At 34.3% G+C, this 22,654-nt stretch overlaps 2 protein-coding genes across 4 annotated transcripts in view; one reads left to right on the top strand and one right to left on the bottom strand.

Moving 5' to 3' along the window:
- LOC111503180 (uncharacterized) overlaps positions 1 to 20,966 on the bottom strand; it is a 72,090-nt gene extending 51,124 nt beyond the window's left edge. For all 3 annotated transcript variants that reach the window (XM_074174306.1, XM_023157419.2, XM_074174305.1), the window contains exon 1: positions 20,806 to 20,966. The gene's annotated coding sequence lies outside the window, so the exon portion shown is untranslated. The remainder of the gene's footprint in view (positions 1 to 20,805) is intronic.
- Positions 20 to 7,338, top strand: LOC141481963 (ubiquitin carboxyl-terminal hydrolase 10-like). The gene is made up of 2 exons (XM_074174461.1): positions 20 to 76; positions 6,952 to 7,338. Exons 1-2 carry the CDS (start codon positions 20 to 22, stop codon positions 7,336 to 7,338), a joined length of 444 nt encoding a protein of 147 aa, XP_074030562.1.
- Positions 20,967 to 22,654: the final 1,688 nt, after the last annotated feature.

A 22,654-nucleotide genomic window follows, 5' to 3' on the forward strand; every position in this document is an offset into this window, starting at 1 on the left:
ATAGGATTTATAATCAACAATGGCCCAAGTTTTCACCAATCACGAATCATATGATGGACCGGTATACTTCACTAAAGTAAGCTCTGAAAATGATCTAGCGAAATAATCGTTTTCGACATCAATTATTGAGTCTTTCACAGATTCATAAATACCGATTACTCATTTTCCACGAGTTTTTTCGTCACAGTTTTCCCTTATGGAATTTTTTCGGAAATTATGAGTGAGGTATCCTCTACGTACATAGAGACCTATGAATAGCAAAGGGCTGAGTAGTGACCCTTGTGGGACACTTAAGTCGATTTTTAAGTACCCAGATGACTCGTTTTTAATTTAGACATACTGCCATCTGTCACAAAGGTATGACCGTATCCAATCCAGAGGTGTGCCTCTAACACCATAGTGGTGGAGTTTACACAAAAAAATTTTGTGATTTACACAGTCAAATGCCAGGACATTCGCCTGCCTCAATATTATCCACTAATTTGTGATAGTAGGAGTAGGTAGCAGTGGTTATCGATTTCTTACAGATATTACAATCCCATGTTGGAATTGTAATGTCTGTATAGCTCGGTTTTCTGAATACATTGAACTCAAATTTATCAAGATCATATGTAATGGTCAGGTCTAAGCAATTAATCTGTTTCTCTGTCTCTGTTTCGAGTGTGAACTGTATATTTCTATTGATATTATTCATAAATGTCATAAATTGGTTCAGCTCTTAATGATTGTTAATATTCATTTGGCTGATGTTTCAGATATTTTCACGAAAGGTAGTAGATGTTGAATGGGTGGATCATTGGGAAATCAAAAATAAACCGAGGCTGATCTTTACGTATCGCAGGTCTGGATGTTTTGATAAAATTAAGATTCAATAATGATACCTTGGCTAGGCACGTGGAATTTATTTGAATCAGAGGATTTGATGAAAAGCGACTCTATTTATAAGATAATTCTCTTGGCCACCTTTTAATAGATTACCTTGTGGTGGCGACATCGAGATATTCATTAGGCAGTGAAATACCTCATTTTTTATGATGAAAAACTGTACTATATTCAACTGTTTCGATAGGTTTATAAATCTGACCGGTACTGAGTTTACGTGAATTGAATCTTGATTATTAGAAAGAAGGCTCAATCATAATATCAAACCAAATAATAATTTTGCAAGATTAGAATGTTTAGTAAATTGATGGATGTAGCCGTTACTACGTGGTAGGAAATCATAATGAAAAGTGAATTGAAAATTTCTATGTTTTTTACCACTTTTATTTGCAACTAACGTTACTGCAGTTTTGTCCTATACGGACATTTTCAAATTTATACAATAAACTGTCCGTAAAATGTCCATATAGGACGAAACTGCAGTAACGTTAGTTTCAAATAAAAGTGGTAAAAAACAGAAATTTCCATTTCTCTTTTCATTAGAATGAATAGTGTTTGAAACAGAGTTGACTCTGAGAAACACTTCGAATTCAAATGAACATGTGGCTGCGAATATACCGAAGTCTGACCCTGTTGATCAAATTCACTTCAATATTAGTAATAATAATGATACTTTTCATTTACTAAACATAATGTACAAATGCATATCATGAAGACATTTTGTAAGTAAATATAGGAACCCACAGAAGGTCAGGCCTATGCGTGGGAAAGGTAAAGTTTACATTTAAGCCTATAAACATACATATATGGTGTAATATTGAGGATTATAACATACATACTCATATAGATGATTATTATTAGAATATACACATAAAGTGTGATATCAGAGAATAGAACACGTATGAAATTATTTACAGATGATTATTAAATGATCTAAGGGAATATTTTTCATTCAATTTTCTAAAGGGTAATATATATTATTTATGCCGACATATTGATGAATCTAAATTCTTGGCAGTTTCAATATTTATATTTTCAATAGGCGTTTAAATGAATGAATGTTGAAATTATTTTTGATTTTGGATGGAATGATATAAAGTCTAGGAGCTAAATGAGTGGAAGCTCTTTGGAGAGTATTTTTTAGACTTTATTATATAATAATACTCAGTATTAGTTTTTACTGCGTAGCTGTGGTCAATTTGTTTAACTTCCCAACTGTGGTGGTTGTTTTGGAGAAATATAGTCATCGAATATGGAAAATCATCGTTTCTTTGAATAAAGTGTCAGTTTAATATGTTCTTTTTTGATATGATATTTTTAAAGTCAGTTTTTGAATCTATTCTAATAGCTTTATATGGCTTGTGTTTGTTTGCAGCCCCCCAGGAAAATACTCCATAGGAAAATATGGGTTTCAAAGACCGCACATTACAGCATGTACATATAATTAATTCATAGGTATGGTCTTGTATTTCTCAATATAGTTGTTTTTTTGAGCAATAGGCGATATAGAACTGTCCTATTTTAAATGGGAACCTAAATATAGATTTCACTCTGGTTAGATATTTTAAGTGATGTACATTCTGGTAGATATACGAAGTGATGGACATGTAACAAGTTTTTGTCATATTTATTCTCAAAAGTCTACTTTCAAGCCACTGCGAAATCATTTGAAAGTTACTTTCTGTTTTCTGTTTCAGATATTCCTATGTATTCGTTCCATATGTAACAATAGTGTCGTCTGCAAAACTCTTTACATCACCCCGAATATCTGAATTGGAAAGTTCATTTAAATTAATATTGAATAGAAGTGGCTCCAATACAGTGCCTGAAGAAATAAACACTGCAAAATCAATCAAACAAAGGCCAATAATAATGACGTTATTTTTACGAAAGTATGTGAACATCGAACTGTCATTAAGGTAGTTAAAAAAGAATAGGTACACAAAACTGTAGCTTTTCTTAGTTTAGAAATCTCAAACATTTTGAGTGATAATCCTACATCTATGTACTAGACATAGGTTGAATACATTCTAAATTTGTTACAGTTGGTTATGACTAGAAGCGATAAATACATACATTGAACATGAAACCGCATCCACCTCAACTCAATTTACTCACCTAATTACATAATAGTATATTATGCAACGATCATGTAATGATGGTTATTAAGACACGAGCATTAACCGGGATACGAAACGAGCCGAAGGCGAGTTTTGTATGGTATATGCGAGTGTATTAATAACCATAACATGAGAGTTGCATACGCTATTTTTTCTAAATCCGATAAATAATGAAAAACTATAAATATTATATTTGTATTGAACACATTTACAGTAATTAACTCATATTTTTAAAAAAAACACAAACTTAATGGTATTATCATGGACATATAAAAACTATAAAGATTCTAATTATATTTATACTGAATATAAGAACTGTAATTGATCTGATCTTTTAAAAATATTGGAGTCGATGGTATTCCTTCTATATCGCTGTTTTCAGACATTTTGATAATATAGGTAGGTAATATGAAAACTGATTTTGACAAATAAAGCAATTAGTTACTTAGCTTAGAATCTAGGACAAACAAAGGAACAGGATTCTTGATTGAAAAATTATGAGTTTCTATTGGTTGATAATCTGTATCGTTATGAAAAATCTGTATCATAATGGATATCGTTATGAAACGGATTATGGTCATATAAGTGTATTGTTAGAGTACGGGTGTAGAAAAAAGCATTTTTCCGATTAGACTTGTGGTCTTGTTTGTAGTGGCTCCGTTCGTAAGGATTTCAAAAATGCTTTCACAATCAATTCGAACTGCTATGCAATATAAATAATGAATCTCAATTAGTGAATTATATTGAAGACATAACTCTTCCTAATAACGCTAAATGAATATCGTTTGACGTGCAAAATATATTTCCTAGTATTTTACGTTAGTAAAAGAATCGATCTGGTTGAGTACCGCTCAAACAGAAACCACGTTGGTTCTGACATTGAAAACCTGTTAAAATCTGTTATCCCGTTAACCAGGTGTCATTCTTCTACTGAAGGCAACTCACAGAATCAACGAGGTGTTACCTTTCAATGTGCGATTTCTAGCACGCACTAGCAAAACAAAAAAATATAGATTTACTTAGTATTTGTCTATTAATATTTTTTTTTAATTTGTATTCATGCACCGAAAAGCAAATTATGCTTTCTGAAATTTTTACGGATAACTTAGTTCGATCAAACATATTGGTATCAAAAACGGTTACAAGGTAGATATTATCGATTCAATTCTATCTAGAATCTTCGAAAACGAACTATGATCCATGTCTATCCAACTTCAATAATCGAATAGTGACGGTCATATGACTTTAACATACTTTGGTGGAAGAGAAGACTTGAAATAAAAAAAAGACTTAGACTTACACCTCACAAAATGAGTAAAAATTTGAAATTGTTGCCCAAAAATTCATATTGATCAAACGGCGAGAACCTTTCTCTAAAGAATAAAACAGAATAGGAGTAGTTTCTTGAAGACTAATTCTACATTGGTGAACCATATTTTGGCAAAGTGGCAAGAGTTCAACAATGACTGTTATGTGTTACATTCGAAAGAGAAAGGTTCAAAAATCATTCTTTTGGAATGTATGAAAACCAAATGATTCAAGAATTCGGAACATCTACTGGATGACCAATTGAAATTGACCAATTCCCCTCTATTCAATCCGTTCTCAGATGTTGAAAATGGTAATTAGTTGATACATTAACATTTGTGATCTTTGTTTATGTTCTCAATTGAATGAAACTGGCCGATACCTCTAAACTGCTAGTCTTCAAGCATAGCCCACTGACTAATAAGAAAGTTTTTCTTCCTTATTCAGAGGAATCATGCAAATTACGGATATGCAGTTGGTTAGCACCTCGTCCACTAGATGGAGTGACATTTTGTTGTTTCGCTCCAACTTAGGAACAGGAATGAAATACTCTGAAGCAATTCCGATTTTCAATTATGGAATATCATTGACTTTAGGTCGATGATGGTCACTATCTTGCACTGATGAGTGGCCAACGCCCTTCGTGGTGTTAACCAGGGGAGTAGTTGTTTTCTGATAGGCGTCAGTCCATTTTACCTACTGTGTAGGTATATTCGAGACTGGCTTGAACCTTTGAAGTTCATTTCTTTAGGGCTATTGTATTTGTCTCTTAATGTTCAAATTCATAATTAGTTTATAGCTAAATTCAGAATAAATTATCAGTCATTGATTAGGTGGAGAGATGAATTATTCAAATTGTTTGTTTACATAAAACACTAATTGGGTATATTTCAGTTAGTATGAACACGCCTTAGAAAGCTATTGTATAGTGAAACACGTGTTGTAGTTTTCTGAACTTTCTAGTGAATATTTTGCAATGAAGTGTTACTTGAATATATTCACACTGTATTCCACTATTTAATAATGGTACACTCTTCTCGAACATATGTTCACAGTTTCAGCTGTTTGGCATGTTTCCTTTAATGGTGAGGGCATAAAAATTAGAAGTGTTTTGCGTGTTCGCCGATTTTTTGCCATTGAAAAAAAATTATTGAAAAGGCTGTACAAATTTTCGTGTAAAAAACACTGGAAATGTTGACAGTGGCATACTGTGATTGTACACTGAGTCAAAAAATGTTCACAAGTGATACAAACCTTTTATAGAAGGTCGAGAAGATGTGAATGACGACGCTTGCTCTGGACACCCCAGCACATAAACAGTTGATAAAAATGTTGGGGAAGTGAAAACAATTGTTACGAAGAGTCATCGAATCACTATCAAAGAAGTTGCTGAGGATATGAGCATATGGGTTGGCTCAAGTCATGCAATTTTTTCGAAAATTCTGGGCATGAAGCGTGTGGCAGCAATGTTCGTTACAAAATTGCTGAATTTTGATCAAAAAATCGTCGCATGAGCATCGCTCAGAATTTGTTAGATGACGTCAACGGCGATCCATATTTGCTTTAAAGGGTCATAATTAGTGGCGAATCATGGGGATATGGTTATGACATCGAAACGACATCGAATCGTACCAATGGAAGAGCCCAGGAGAGCCAAGACCAAAATAAGCACGCCAGGTTCGATCGGATTTCAAGGTTTTGCTCACTGGTTTTTTCGATTACTGTGAGGTAGTGCCTCAAGAGTTCTTGCCAGGTGGTCGAACGGTCAATAAGGAGTATTATTTTGGAATTATGCGCCGCTTGCGACAAGCAATACGAAGAAAACGTTCGGTACTGTGGAAAAACAAATCATGGCTCTGGCATCACGATTATGCACCTGCTCACTCGTCATAGCTTGTTCGCAATTTTTTGGCCAGAAACAACACCGTTATCAAGCCTTAGCCACCGGATTCACTAGATTAGCCCTTCTGCAACTATTTCCTGTTCCCAAGATTGAAGAGACCCATGGAAGGACTGTGTTTTGAGACGATTGATGAAATAAAAACAGAATCGCTGAGAGAGCTCAAGGACATACCAAAAAGTGCATATCAGAACTGCTTTCAGGATTGAAAAAAACACTGGCATAAGTGTTTTATATCTATGGGAGTGGCGCATTTGCGAAAGGATGCATTTTTATTTCTTGTTGTCTAGAGGTAAGTAGGTACTTATGTATACCCAAATTAAAATTGATCATTGTGAAACTATTTTTGTTTGAGCGAATTTTATCAAAAATCATCATTACAAGTGTGTATCTGAAGAACCCGATTTCATTCAGGAAGTTGATATAAGACTGTATAAGATGAACTTTAAATTAAAGGAGGTCGACGGATCTTACTTCTTATACCCCTACCTACATTTCTAAACATTCTGAAGAGAACAAAAGGTAGGTAAAACCAAACCAAGTACCAACCTGAACTACCAAATGTTTCACCTGATACTGGGGTAGACATCATCACTAGTATGTGCGTTGTCTGAAAGGACGAAGGTAGTATTTCGAAGTCTTAGCTGAGACTTTGAGATATGAACTCCATTATGATTACCATAAAAAATGTCACTTTTGTGAGGTTGAAACTTCAAAACTGTCATTAATTAAAATATTCAGCCTTTCCTCACCCTGCCACTCAACGTTGAGAAAGTGAAGACTGTCAGAGAAGCACTTAAAGTACTCGTCTCCAAGAACAGTTTAGAGGGGCTGCACGAAAATTATCAAGGATTTGGATTTTGGTATTGTCGTATCGTGGTATCGTCGGAAACACAGTCTCCAAGAGAGAAGCAATACAAGCTATTCGCCGTCGTTTACCACGAAGGTAAAAATGCCAACATTGGACACTACGTGACCGATGCCTTTCACGTCGGCTACAACTGCTGGAAAAGGTACGACGATTCTTTGGTCAAGACCATGCAAGAAAAAGACGTACTGAAACCCCAGGAAACGCGAATTCCTCATTTGCTGTTCTACAGGAAAAGCGATATGATCCGAACTAAATAAGGTTGCTGCTTTTACGTAGAGTTCAGCGTGTGCAATCTCACAGAATTTCTCTTTTTAGTTTTTTTTATGAATTATTTCTTCTTTCATTTTGTCGTTATTTATGACATGACGTAATAATTTAATAAACAGGTCCGTATTCTTCGAATGAAAAAAAAATTAAAATGCCATTTTTTATGTTGAGAGTTTTTTCAAAATCAACTGCATCAACTTCAGTAGTGAGCGTTGGATAGAGAAATCAATGACGTTCAAAACAAGGAATGGCTTGTCCCTCAATTGAATGATTGAGTTTTAACCTCTCCCAGCGGGTGAAACTCTTTAATTGATCCGCCCTATATATTCACAACTAATTATTGAATATGTCATCTGAATGAATTTCATGAACGCTGCTTTGTACGTTTCTCATCACTGTGTCATTATGCTAACCAAAAATAAATATGGCATGCAATACAAAACAAAACGTACTGCCAGAAAACCCTAATGAATCACACACAGTACGTGTCTGGGAAATGATTCGAGCAACTGTTGCGTAAATGACTCAAAGTTCGTTCATGCTTATATGAATATTCGCATTTTTGTTGGGAATTGCAAATCCCTAAAGAACATCGTACTGAGCGTTTATACTTAGGTAGCATATACGAATAGTCCATCTACTGTCAGCTGTCAATTATGTATGTGTTCACGATAACGAATTAAATTAATATGGTTAAGATTGGAAATGAAAAGTAACAGAACTAATAATTCTGCAATTATACTTCGAAGTTTCTGTAGAAGGTATGGTTCTGTAGTAGCGAACGAATGTGAGAATATCGGCCCCAAAGTAACAGCAATCTGTCAACTTGTGAGCAAGTTACATTTAGTTCAACTATCAGTCCTAAAAATGAAATGCCAGTCCTAAAAATAAAATGCGAAGAGATTTTTTCGTGTGATTTTTTTAACGTGGTTAATATACAAAACAGTGTTCTGCTACATACCACCACGTTGAATAAAGACAATTACTTGTTATTATTCACGTTAGGGTCATACAGTGTATTTGATTTTTTGATATCGAGACTGTGAAAATTCGTGTAACACGTCAATTTCAGTTTTTAATGGAACACAATCCTACATGTTAGCCATCCCTGAGCACTATTGAATGATATCATATCCACGGTGGAAAATTTTTGTTTGAAAACACAATATGGTCATAAATTTCATCACCTAGTTACTACTGAAGTCATATATCAAAATTATCCTGAAATACTGACTTAAGCTCAGTTTTACTGTTACAAATTTTTGCCGTATCTGAACTTGAGTTATTATTTTGTTTATTATCTTTTGTTACGTGAAAAATGGTTCATAAATTCCAAGAGCGGTTGGCAATACTGGTTTTTTGCTACGAATACGAATAATCTGCCCGTGTTTTCAAAAAGAATCATTCGACAGGAATGTAATAAATCCCTAAAAACTAGTCACGTTCATAACAGAAAGACAATAACGAAGGCATTGATATTACGGTTTTAGGCCACATTGCCTTGATATAAAATATGTAGTCTTTGTCTAAATTTTCCCAAACATCAGAAGCGAGTCAAACAAGTGCTTTCCAAATTCTTCATCGACACAAATTTCACGTTTGAAAATGACTTCGATAGAATTGATAGATTGAATTTTATATCTTCTATTAACCGTATTTCAGATTTGCTGAACACCATACTAACAATGTTTCTCGTATGAATGGGTAAATGGGGTTTCAATGATTCAAATTCCCAATATGGCACATCCAATGTTCTTAAAAACCTTGTGCTTGGGTAAAAACTTGTGAGTATTCTATTAAAAGGAAATATTTTGAAAGCAAATCTGAAAGGCGAATATATTCTCTAATGGAAAATAGGACAGTTTTTCAACAATATAGGGCTCCTTCTCATTGCGCAATACTAGTTCAACAGCTCCTGGATAATATATTTCTGGATCGACAAATTGGAGGAAGAGGCACTTTACAATGGCCACTCAGAACTCCCAATTTGAACCTCTGGGACTTTTTTCTATAAGGTTGGTTAAGACCAAATCTCGAAACACAACCGATTTGACGGAAAGAAATTACCAGGTGCTGCTCTAAGCCTCTAACACCTGATATTCTTCGGAATGTTATGGAGAAAACAGAGGTTCATTCATACTATACATATATTAAATATATTTTTCTATATTACAGAAAGCAAGAACTTGGGTTTATGGCTAGATGCTGATCTGAGATTTCACAAACATATAAATTCACTTTCTCGTAGCTCATACGGTATCTAACGTCAACTCTATCAAAGTAGAAATATTATGACTTCCAAATTGAAGTTGAAACTTTGCGAAACCCTCATATTGTCTAGATTAGCATATTGCGATATAATCTACGGGCCTGCTTTGATATAAACTGATGTAAATCGCTTACAAAAAATACAAAACAATTGCATTCATCTTTCTTATGGTGTGAGCAAATTCGACCATATATCCCCCAAGTTCGAGGAGTCAGGTTGGTTATCGATTGCTAAAACCTGGCAGTTCCACCTATTCGTCAATACACATAGATTCCTCATTTACAAAAAGCCAAATTATATTTATGAAATATATAAAACTTTCAAATCACAGAATAATTCGAGGACACGAAACCGTCACACTTTTATTATTCCAAAACACTCGACAGCCTGCTTTTCTCGTAGTTTTATTTACAACTCTATCAAACAATATAATGCTCTGCCTAGTGAATTTAGACACTACTCCATGTATAATTTCAAGAAAAAGTTGAAAACATATCTGAAGTCTTCTGGATAGATAATATATTCATGTTGTGCCTTGCTCATATGGTTTTCCCTTTGTCTCACCTTTGTGTATGTTTTGCTATATTTTACCTTATTTAAGCTAAATAGATTTTAAATATTTACTTTGGAACTTATAACCTTTGTTTTTTCTTAGTCTCACAAAGATTCATGAACTACTCACTTACCAATGTATACTAGATATTTATTTTTATATTTCTATATAAAACATGCTATCCCTCAGGTTAAGTTGTAGAACAGCCTTGGCTGAACTTCGCCCATTCATTGAGTATTTACTTTTTCTTTATAAACAATGTATGTCAATGAATGAAGCCCATTTATTATTATCATTATATTCTGTGGAGTTCGAATATGGCGGTCATCTTATTCCCAGAAATTTTTCAAAATTCGAACGAAAATGGATGCTCCCTAACAGAATTGTTGTTATCTATTTTTTTTATTATTGACAAAGTACCGCAAAGCATAGCTTCCAGAGGACTAACTTTTTGCAAAAATTAAAAAATGAAATTCTGAAAATTAGACGTATAAATAAAAATGGATTGAGTTTTTCTGAGTATCTCAGGAATCGGCATAATATTTTCTATTTGCTTTCAATAATGATTGGCTTTTCTTTCACTACAATTGAGTCGCAGCCTTGTACTCACCAACAATATGTTCGTTCTCAAGTTAAAAAAAATTCATGAAAAATGAGAAATGAAACTTTCTATGTTTTTACCATTTGTAACTAACGTTACTGCAGTTTCGTTCTATAAGAACATCTTTAAATTTATACATTAAACTAAAGATGATTGATTACATTAGCCTTTATATAACACCACTGTGAGTAATAAGAGAGGTACTTAACTTAATTGAGTACCCGAATTTTGTTCACCCGTGACAATGTGGGTACGCTAATTTGAAAACCGGTGAGTAAACTAGATCGATTTAATCATTTTATAGGTTGCACCCGGAATGCTTATGAATTTCCAAGGATTTATTTCAACTAATTGAGTTTGCAATTCCTCCTTACACAGTGCAAAATTTCCGTATCGTTTAGATTCGGGAGTTTATGGTTGCATTCCAAGGAATGGTTTGAAAACGTTGAATCATTTTTACCTTTCATGTTCAGCATACCGTTCGAGAAATTTCGACGTCATTGTTAGTTTAATGTTTGAAAATGTCCTTATAGGACGAAACTGCAGTAACGTTAGTTACGAAATGGTAAAAAACATGAAAAGTTTCATTTTCCATTATTTATGAAGATTTCCTACCACGTAACGGCTACATCCATCAATTTACTAAAATAGATTGCTAATTTTCAGATAAATATACCAACAGTAAAAAATGGACTTCAATAATTTCTTATATCGATCATTGAAAAAAGGAATAATTTGTTTTTTTATATTGTTTTATGGGTTAATAACCTTCCACAATATACCTTGTTCCTGTGGAAAAAGTTATATAGTTGAAACCTCAAGACTCCCAGATGTGAGAAAAGATGAACATCGTGAATATATAAGAAGAAGACATATGGCAGGATCGGGGTTAGCGGAAGATATTCATGAATCATCTGGTGATCACGCCTTAGGGTGGAGTGAAACAAAAATCATTATCAAAGAAACTCATGAAAAAATTAGAAAACTCAAAGAATCCGTATATATTCTTTCAGCAGGTAACAAGTGTATTTCGAATAGTTCTGTGGAAATGGATGATACCTGGTTGTCATTACTAAGAAGAAAGGTTGAAAATGGAAATATGAACCTTAACTGCATTGAGTTCTCAAAAAACATCCAATATGTGTGTTCATGTAGACTGTCGCGTGTGACATCTGGACATTCCATTCTTTTGACGTGTGTCAAACAAATTTAGAAATGTTACAGTTTGGGGCGAGATTTTCCTAGTGAATATAGGTTTTGAAAATGAAAATAGATTGTTTTTCGAAACGTTAACCATTGAAAAAAAAACTAGCTATCTAGCCTCCACCGCAACCCGCGATGGTTTATTGTGGCTCACACTTGACCAAATAAACCCAGCTTCTTAACGAAGCCGATTAGTTTGTATGGTGTTGTTTGTATTTTTTCAGGTCAGATGGAAAGAGTACGGATCTGTCGAACTCTAAAAACCTGATTCGGTCCCCAGCGGGGCAGGCACAAAATATGTGCTCTGCTGTTTCATCATTTTCCAAATAGAGGCGACTTACAGGTGAATTTTTGTTTTGAGGGCACCCGGCGATTTTGAAAAATTTTTTTAGTGTACATACGTATTTTGATGCGTCGATTACGAATCCGAAAGAAAAAAGCGGCGCTCTCCCTTATTTACAAAGTTACGGCCCTTCAAAGTTCAGTAAAGGGCAACTTTTCAGCCTTCTTTTTCACAAAATAAACTATTTGAAACACAAGCATTTATTCACTAGGTAACCTTTACACCTCAACCTTCTTTGACACTTTTCACTTCAATAATCAACATTTTTCCAAAAATATTGAAAAATGTACGGAGCTGCTTTTTGGTTACATATCTCTGTATTTTACGTTTTTAAGGTTAATGGCACGGTTGGTTCGACTGATGCAGTCAATATTCCTAAAGTAATTCAAATGTTTTTTACCTTCATTCTTTAGATCGTAAATTGGTTTTTGGTGGTGTATTACGAATTTGAAATAGTAGGCGGCAGCAAATACCAACCTCTTTTTTCTGAAATGTCACTAGTAACTAACCTAGGAATAGAAGAATGTCAACAGGAGAAGCATTCGTTTTTAAATTATTCAAAAGTTTTTTATAAGAAAAATGTTCATTATTGAAGTGAAAAGTGTCAAAGAAGGAGGAATGAGGTGTAAAGGTGACCTAGTGAATCGATGCTTGTGTTTTTAAATAGTTTATTATGTGAAAAAGAAGGCCGAAAAGTTGCCCTTTTCTGAACGTTGAAGGGCCGTAACTTTGTAAATGAGGGAGAGCGCCGCTTTTTTCTTTCGGATTCGTAATCTACGCATCAAAATACGTAAGTACACTCAAATTTTTTTTCAAAATCGCCGGGTGCCCTCAAAACGAAAATTCACCATTTTTTCAACTGATTTTTATTTTCAATTTGTAGACAAACTTTATGAATACAACAAGTTACTGACTAATTGGACTTTCCAGTATGTAATATTACGCAGTAGCTTTTCAGGGTGAACTTTTCAGTTTGCCCTTTTAATACAATTCAGAAGATTCTCTATTGATTCATCTTTCATTTCTTTCAGATTGTGGAAGGTTATGGACCCAAAAACAGTATAACATATTGAGTCCTCCACAAGAAATGTCGTTTGAAGAATGTGAATAATTTGCCTGTAGACATATTGCAGAAATCTCATGAATCTTCTAAAACCATTTTTCCTAAATATCGAAAATAAAAAATTTTTCAAGTTGTACCCCTTCCTTTCCTTAGATTATTGCTTTGAGAAATAATACTCAGCACGAGAAGCACACATATTTTATTGGATTTGTACATAAGCAGGTGTTCATAATTGCTGAATTGTGCCAAAGATTATGTTATTCTAGTACACTTAATTTATTGCACGACGTTTCTTCAGTTGTTGCAATCGAATGTTCCAATAAAATATCAACAGTATCGATTGACGAGTATGATTCAATGTCTCGAAATTTCAGAAGTTCGAATCTCGATAATGTGCAACACGCAAATAATGAAGGTAGGAATTTTACGTGGAGTAGATATTTTTGAATGCCACCTACGCATGAAACATTTTTTCGAATTCATAATGCTTGTTTTCATAGGTCTACACTGGTTGCAAAATACTTAAAAATAACATTGTTTCTAGGCTGAAATAATTCATCGAGTGTAGCGGGTCGTTTCAACTAATTTTATTCGATCCGATTTTTATTCGAAATCCGGAACGATGTGTTCGAGATAGGCAACAAGGTAAATGGTGAGATGCTATAGAGATACGTATTTCGAAAATAGGGTCTTCCAACAGGGGCTTCCGAAATTTGACAATTGATAACAGCCATCTTGTTGAAGCTACATCTGTCAAATTTGTTGTCATTTATTCAGTCTGGACGAATAAAGCATTCAACATTACGAAAAAATAACAAAATTGTTTTATCAAAATGGGTGTCTGTTCAGGCGTCATAATCGTCCTACCGAGAGGACTATTTGCAATGTGATGAGCAGATTCGAGTCCATTGGTTAGATAAACGATCGACCAACACCTGAACGTCGACGAATCGCAAAATCTGCCGAAAACATTGCCGTTGTCTGTGAGAGTGTGCAGGAGAATCCGAAGCAGGTGATTTCTCGTCGCTTACAAAAACTTTGCCTCTCGCAGAGCACAAATTGGCAAATTTTGCATCCTGACTTGGGTCTGAACCCGTACAAAAATCAATTGAGCCAGGAACTCAATCATCAATCAATCAATCGATTAATTTGCTTATTATCAGAATAACAGATCAAGCACCGTCAAGGTAGATGAATAAATATAATACAAAACATACATATTGAAAAGGCAAAGCATTGAAACTTGCAGTTAAAAAATTCATTCACGTCATAAGGGCAGAGATTAACCAGCAGCCCTTTTATACTTTTTTTGAATTTATTCATATGTAATTTCCTCATATATGGTGGAAGATGGTTGAAGAGTCTTATCGCCTTGATAAAAACGCTTTTATGAGTAATTGTCAGTAGGGCCGTAGCGAAAAGAAAAATCAGGGGGGAGGGAATCCAAATTTTCCCAACTCCACCAGCAAAATTTCCCAACTTTCGAAGAAATGAAAGCCGAGGGATTTCACTTTACTATCCAAAAATAGCCTCTCATTTTGTTTTCTCTCATTTTTATTTTTTGAATTTTCATTCATTTTTTTACTATTATTTTTTTCTATCTTCACGGCCCAAAATTTCTCAATTTTTCCTAACTGCCTGATTGCCCTGATTGCCAGTCTATGTTGTGGCATAAGAAGATTGTGGCCATTTTAAATATTCATAGTTGCGACTACCTTGAGGTGTGTTATTTTGTGTCTTGATATAGATAAGACATTGAAATATGTATAGAACCATAATGGTTAATATACTGAATCTTTCAAAAAGAGGTATACAGCTATCACTTTGTTTTGCCCTTCCCAGGATTCCAATAGCCGTTTTTTGTAAAATGAATATCCTTTTACAATCAGTTGAAAGTCCCCAAAAAAACAATCGGTATGACAGTTTAGACTAAAATAACCCCATGCAAGCTTCTCTCGAAAGATAAAAGAGGCCTAAGATGAAAAACAGAGGTTGCATCTTTTGGTGCAACCAACTGATCTTCAGCCTTTCCCGTTTATTTATTGTATCATTATGGGAATAAAGACCTATTATTATTATTATTAAATTCATTGATTCTACGAAGCAGGTGAAGAGTGCTGGACAGCTTGATGTGTTTTTTCCAATTGAGTTTTTGATCCAGGGTTACCCCCAAAAACTTCATGGATTTTTGACTGTCCTTCAGTTCTTTTAGTGTGAACGTAATTATTTCAGTTTCATTGACATCCAAGCATAACTTATTGGCTGCAAACATTTTTTCGATTTTTTTCAACGCGTTTGTCAGTTAGTTACTTTGGGTATTCATGTTCAGGGTGACTCTCATAAATAGTAGTATCATCGGTATACTGAATCGTGTTGAGGGGGTTCATATGGTGTGGAAGATTATTAACATATGTATATTAGGAATAGTAGGGATCCCAAGATTGACCCTTGAGGCACACCTGCTGTTACACTCAGTGCTGGAAATCTCACACTACTTTGTTTCACAACCTGCTTTCGTTCGGATGGGTAAGAATCGATCAAATAAGATATTTTCCTCCTAATTCCATAGTACGGAAGTTTATCGAGTAGAGTCGAGTGTGACACATAGTCGAATGTCTTCGAGAGGTCACAGAATACGGCTGTGAGTGCTGAAGGTAAACGACCATAGATGACGACGTGTTTTCGCTGAATGGGCTCTGGAGCAGTTGGCAACTGACCCTAATTTTCATCGAAAAATGATGCCAATCTACATGAAATCCAAAATCGTCCAATGTATCCCAAAAAAGTCACTGTTTGGTGTGGATTTTGAGCTGGCGGCGTTATCGGTCAATATTTATTTGAGAACGACGTTGGCCGGGCCATCACTGTCACTAAAGGCCGATGATTACTAATTTATTTGGGCCTGAATTGGATGATCTGGATGTGGTTTCAACAGAATGGCGATACGTGCCACATTGGAAACCATGCTTCATTGGATGCACGAGCGATTTTGATAGATGGTCATCTCACGTGGAGGTGATGTAAACGGGTCACCGATATCGTGCGATTTGACCCCGTTATACTTTTTGTGGGGTTTTCCCAAGTCGCAGGTATATAAGAATGAGCTTTAAACCGTAGCGGTGCTTAAAGCCAACGCTTCGGTCAAATTCAGCCTGATTTATTCTCCAGAGTCATGGAAAATTTGACTTTTCAGTTGCGCGATACCCAGAGAAGTCGTGGCGGATATTTGAACGAAGTTATGTTTCACACATAGGTCTTTCGAAAGAATAAAAAAATTTCTTGGATATCCCAAACTTACTTTGTTTTGTTCAATTTCAAAGATAGTAAGCGGTCAGTGAAAGACCCTTGAAATTGATATTTTCACCGTGTCTGTCTGTCTACTTGTCCACTCTGAAGGCATTGAACTTAACAACTACCAAACGGATTTTCATATCGTTTTCACCAATGGACAGAGTGATCCAAAACAAGGTTTGTACGTATGTTTTATCAATACATTGTGTGAATTGGTTGAAATATGACGTTTTCCTTGAGAACTAGTACCTTGCGAGCTTACATTGAAGCTACTGCTTAGTTCCTTTGCAACAATGAAACAACTATGCATGCTATGTATATTGTTTTTCTTTTATGGGTCCACATAGGTCTGCGATGGCATATGCCTATTAGTACTGATTCTATTGTTGAAAATGATCACATACAATGTCGTAATTGGCAAGATATCTTATTCTGAATAATCTTATACAACGAAGTCTATGATTACTTCACATCGACCAATTTACTTCACGAGTGTTAATTTGGCTTTAGACCTTGTAGAAGTATTGAAATCACAGCTGCAGCTGTGACTAATGATATCTTTTCTGCAAATAATGCAATTTCATCAACCACTTTGTTATTACTCAATTTCTCCGAAGTATTTGACACGATTAGTCAGGAATTACTTTGTGTCAAATTAAGGTATTTCGGGTTCAATATGCAATCAACATTTTTGATCTGATATTATTTCATAAGACGATCCCATATACTTTTGGAAAGTGGATCATATTCATCTTGTCTGAATGAATTATCAGGGTTTTCTCAGCGATCTATTTCAGAACCACTGCAGATATTTCAAAAGAGGTGGAACGTTGTGAAGTGCAGGCTTATGCAGATGATACACAGTTGTAATTGAATTTCAGTATGGAGTGCTCAGATGCAGCTAAGGAAATCATAAACTCAAAATGGTAAAAAAAGTTGTTGGAAAACACTGTCTGAAGCTGAATTCGGATGAATCTGAAATGGTTTTTTTTTGTAATAAAAATAATAAGAATATTCTTATGGTTTTTTCACATAGACAATAATCCTTTTCAAAACTTTGGGACTTATCATAGATTCTGATATGCGTTTTTCCCAGTACATCAAAAGTCTGGTAGGCAGAGTTTTTGGATCACTCAAACTCATTTGGAGTAATCAGCATATTCCCAATTAAAAAATTGAAACGTACACTATGTGAGTCACTTCAGTTACTGTGACTTCATTTACAGTCCATGCTTGAGGATCTTTGATAAAAGGCGAGTTGAAAAGGTACAAAATAGTTGTTGTAAACTATTTTATGGGATGAGGAAATATGAACCCATCTTTCATAAATTCATTGACTGTAAGTGACTCAACATGGAAAATCGAATATTACTGGAGTTTTTTCCCATCACTATATAGGTCGATCTTTCTCTTGAAGATGATCACATTGTGATCGAAACACGTATCAAGGTACTTATGATGCACTGTTTGGAACCTTTGGTGTAGTAATTAATATTACTGGAGTTTTTTCCCAACATCAAATCGTTATTTTTAACACCTCGACACGTGTTTCAGATTAAAACAGTTTTAATCTTCCTCTTTGAAGATGATCACTTGGTGATCGAAACACGTGTCGAGGTGTTAAAAATAACGATTTGGTGTTGGGAAAAAACTCCAGTAATATACGTATCAAGGTGTTAAAATAACGGTTTGATGTTGGAAAAACTCCAGTAATATTCATTAGTACACCAAAGGTTCCAAACAGTGCATTACATGGAAAACAGAAGACAACTTCATTTGAGTACCTTCGTTAAAAAAAATTTGAATAATCATGAACCACCAAACCTCATACGTTGCTTCACTCCCGATCTCAAATCCATTCAAAGAATGTTATCATGCCCCAACATAAAGCAGACATTTTTTGAAGATCACTTGTCTTCAATGGAATCCGTATGTACACTTTGTTACCAGAAGAGTTCAAAATGTATAATATTGATAAATTCAAATATTAAATGAAAGAATTCTTACTCTCCAAACATTAAAACTCAACAGAACAAATTCTTCAACCACTTTACATATTACATATTAAAAAATTTACTTCTTTATCAAACTTTTCTTATAAGTATGCACTCTCAATTACCGAAACAATTTTATGCTCCAAATCATATCTTTGTAATCTCTCTGATAATGAAGAAGTCAAACATAATTTAACTAATTGATTCACCATAAAAGTAAAATAAGAATATTCTAGAACGTTGGGAAGTATCATGGAGCTCTCTAGGTCATTTTGGAATAATTCAGAACAGTCTCCAATGCTGTGGAATGCTCTGAAACAATGTGGACTATTCGAATCCCTCTTAGTTAGGATGAGAATACACATTGATAGGGATATGTGAAGCAGCATATAATTTCAAGTTTATTCTTTTAATCCAACGACCACGCGATCTCATATCAACTTCCTGAGCGGAGTCGGACACCCCATTCAAATCACAACTAACAATTTCAAAATAGGTGAAGACAGTACAAATAAAAAATAGGACCTTTACCTTCGAAATGATTCACTAAAATAAACAACGCAGCTGCAATCTTTCTTCATCACATTTCGCATTAGTTGTGTGAGGCTGCTTGAATTCATTTTGTCGCGTGATAGTTTCAATTTTACGACTCCTTATATATTAATCTGAATTGCATGGTGTAGAGAGCTATTATAATTTTGAGGGATTGGGTATCGTTTTTGATGGTAGCCGTATGAAAATTCGTTATAGGTGATATTTGGTGATTTTAAAATTCATATGGAAGGGGAAGTTGATTATTGTCTTGAAGAATCCTCTTCAATGAAGTCGAAGTGTAAATTAAATTTCACCATCTGAAGTCGATGGCGAAGTTCGTTTTTCGAATCATTTTTGTTGAAGCGATTTTTTTCACATATGAAATAACTTCTCACCTATGTGAAATAGTACAGAGTTTAAAGGATGGTTTGGTGAATTGAGCAGAGTTTCGACAGACTCAGTCACAAATGCGGTTGTTAGTATAGGATCACTTATCTGATTTTTGGGGTTTCTGAAAAATAAAAAAGGACTGAAGGAACGAACTGAGATTTATGTTTGAAAAAAAAGTTGCTGAAAATTCATTGAGGATAAGTATATATATTTTTTGCAATTGAAGATCAGGGTTGTGAAAATTATTCTTTCCCCTCATTTTTGTTATAGTGATTTAGCTCAGATATTCATTGTGGAATGAAAACGAAATACTTCGAAAAAACAATATATGTTATCAATTCACGATTCTGAGTTACTTGAGAAACTGTATTTATCAATAGCGTATTTTGATAATACAAAAGCTTATGATATACTGTTTGGAACCTTTGCTGTAGTAATGAATATTACTGGAGTGTTTTCCAACACCAAATCGTTATTTTCAACACCTCGACACGTGTTTCGATCACTAAGTGATCATCTTCAAGAGAAAGATAAAACTCCAGTAATATTCAATACAAAAGCTAATCAATCAAATCAATAATTATAAGAACTATTTTCTTATTTTCTTCTGATTGTTCAAGATGGTGAATTTTATTGAAAACTTTTTAAAATTATTAGTTGGAAAGCTTTAATATTTTTAAGTTACCAACTGAAATTCAAAAATAAATCATCAATTCAAATTCACAAAACATAAAACAGGTTAGCAAAAATGGAAAGTATTATGGACATATTCCTAAAATATAATTTTTTGTCGTAAAAATGAAAAAAAATTTAGTAGAGTGCTAAAATTCTGTAGAAAATTTTGTAAATGACTCTCAAGAAAAGGTTTGTTTTGTACCGGAATATTGCTTGAAATCAGCCCTTAAAATCTAAATGAGATATCAAATACGAATATTCAACTATTTGGATGCAAGTTATGCAAATTATTATTTTTTCTGCTGAACTTTTGAATGGTGTTCAGAAAGAATGATGTATAAAATAGTTGTTGAAGAGCACCAGACTATTTTGAGCTCATAAACATATGACAGACCCCAATTACAGATCTAAAACAAATATTCACCATTAGTCACCCGCAGTCAGTGATCTACTTCTAAAAATACAACTTGCAACACGCTTCGATTTCGAGATCAAATATCAAAAAAGCATTCCCATATGCGAATAAAAATTTGACACTCACCTGAATATTTCGTCGCCGCTTTTTCACAAGATCGCTGAGATAACTGGCGAATTATACGTCGCGGTGCTTGAAGTAGCGTCGTAGGCGTCGAACTACAGCGTCATGTGGTAAATATAAGATGAAACTTCTAACAGTCGGTCATGTCCTGTGGATATATTTCGAAATATGTTGAGTGATATTATGAGTATCGCTTCGATACTCAGTTTTAGGTGACTGATGTTGAAATGATATTCAATAATGGATATGTCAGGAGTCAAATGTTACAGGTTCGGAATTCTATCGACAGAGTGTTGATTTATGAGATAATAATAATAATAATAATAATAATAATTATGCATAAATTGCATTAATTGTGCATAAAAATACATTTATACATAGAAGGAAAAGGGTTTATCGTAGGCTATCTTCCACTCCTCCCAAAAATTTTACAGTGAGTGTAGGAAATTAATTATAAAAATACTTATATACTATCATAACAATCATAGAGAAGAGGCAAAAAATAATAGATCATATAGTTGCTAATAACTATAATATTCTTTAAATTATTTTGGTCAATTCAACAATTTCATCACACTGCCATACATTGAATTTTAAATTAACACTGAGCAGTATTTCTTTCCTAAATTGATGAATATTATGATTTGAAACGGGTAAAGTTCCATTCAGATAAGAAGGGGCTATATGAGAAAAACACCCTTGAAATTTAGAAGTACGGTGCCTAGGTATGTTGAATGAGTTAATTCTCAAATTGACCATATGTATGTCAGAATGCCTGCTTAATAAACTATATAAATAACTAGGTGTTTCAGTTTCAAGCAACTTAAACAAAAACATTTTTATCAACTATTGGACAATGTACCTCACATTCAGCTCCTTCATTTTTAACAAAAATGGTGTGACATGTTCACCATATGGTATACAGCATACGAATCGCAGGCAAGCATTTTGTATACGTTGTAACTTCTGCTATAGTGCGGCAAAAAATTGTAATACACCGAACAACAATACTCGATATGGGGGTAAATAAGAGTTTTAACTAACCTCAGTTTCATTTCTTCTGATAACTGATACTTGTATTTATATAGCGATTTTAGTTTGAAGAATGATACTTTGCAAATGTTTGTCACATGTTCATGGAAAAACAAAGAGCTATCTACAGTTACGCCAAGATTTTTAGAGAGTGAGCCTAAAGTTACACTGAGTTTCTACTATTTGTCTTTGAGATCCTATGCATGAGGCCAAACTTTTATTTGGATTGATTTTCAGTCCATGATTCTCCGATTGTAGGAATGTTTTATGCAAATCTGTGTTTATATTGGCCACACATCTCTCTGTATCAGTGTTATTTGATGATAAATTCAACTGTATATCATCTGCGTATTGATGTACTTGACAATGTGATAAGAAAGTGTGATAATCAAAAATAAACACAAAAAACATCAAGGGTCCAAAAATAATTCCCTGCGGTACACCTGAGATTGTTTCTTCTAGGGATGACCATGAGTATTCATCCAGTTTGACCATCTGTGATCGGCCTGTGAGATCATCCATTTAAGATCATCCATTCAAGAGAAATGTCATCGAATCCTATGAACTTGAGCTTGCTGATGAGTAAATCGAAATTAACTAAATTGAAAGCTTTACTTTGATCAAGCAGTACTAAAATGGTGACATCTGATTGATCTCTGAATCTCGCAAGATCATCTATTACTTTCAAGAGGGCAATCTGTGTTCCGCGTTTTTGCGGAACCTAGACTGCTTGTACGGGAGTATTCGATTTTCTTCAAGAAAAGCTCTTACTTGACGGAAAACATTTATCTCGAATATTTTAGAGAATGAGGGCGAAATG

This window comes from Leptinotarsa decemlineata, unplaced genomic scaffold, assembly GCF_025532065.1.
Source record: "Leptinotarsa decemlineata unplaced genomic scaffold, Ldec_3_MD MMD2_tig00000576_RagTag_RagTag, whole genome shotgun sequence".
NCBI classification, from domain to species: Eukaryota; Metazoa; Arthropoda; class Insecta; order Coleoptera; family Chrysomelidae; genus Leptinotarsa; species Leptinotarsa decemlineata.

Bases quoted from the DNA above. Each gene is read 5' to 3' on its own strand.
- LOC141481963 (XM_074174461.1), top strand. From the start codon at position 20: ATGGCCCAAGTTTTCACCAATCACGAATCATATGATGGACCGGTATAC. The intron at 77-6,951 runs GTAAGCTCTGAA...TAAAATATTCAG, and splicing joins GACCGGTATACTTCACTAAA to CCTTTCCTCACCCTGCCACT.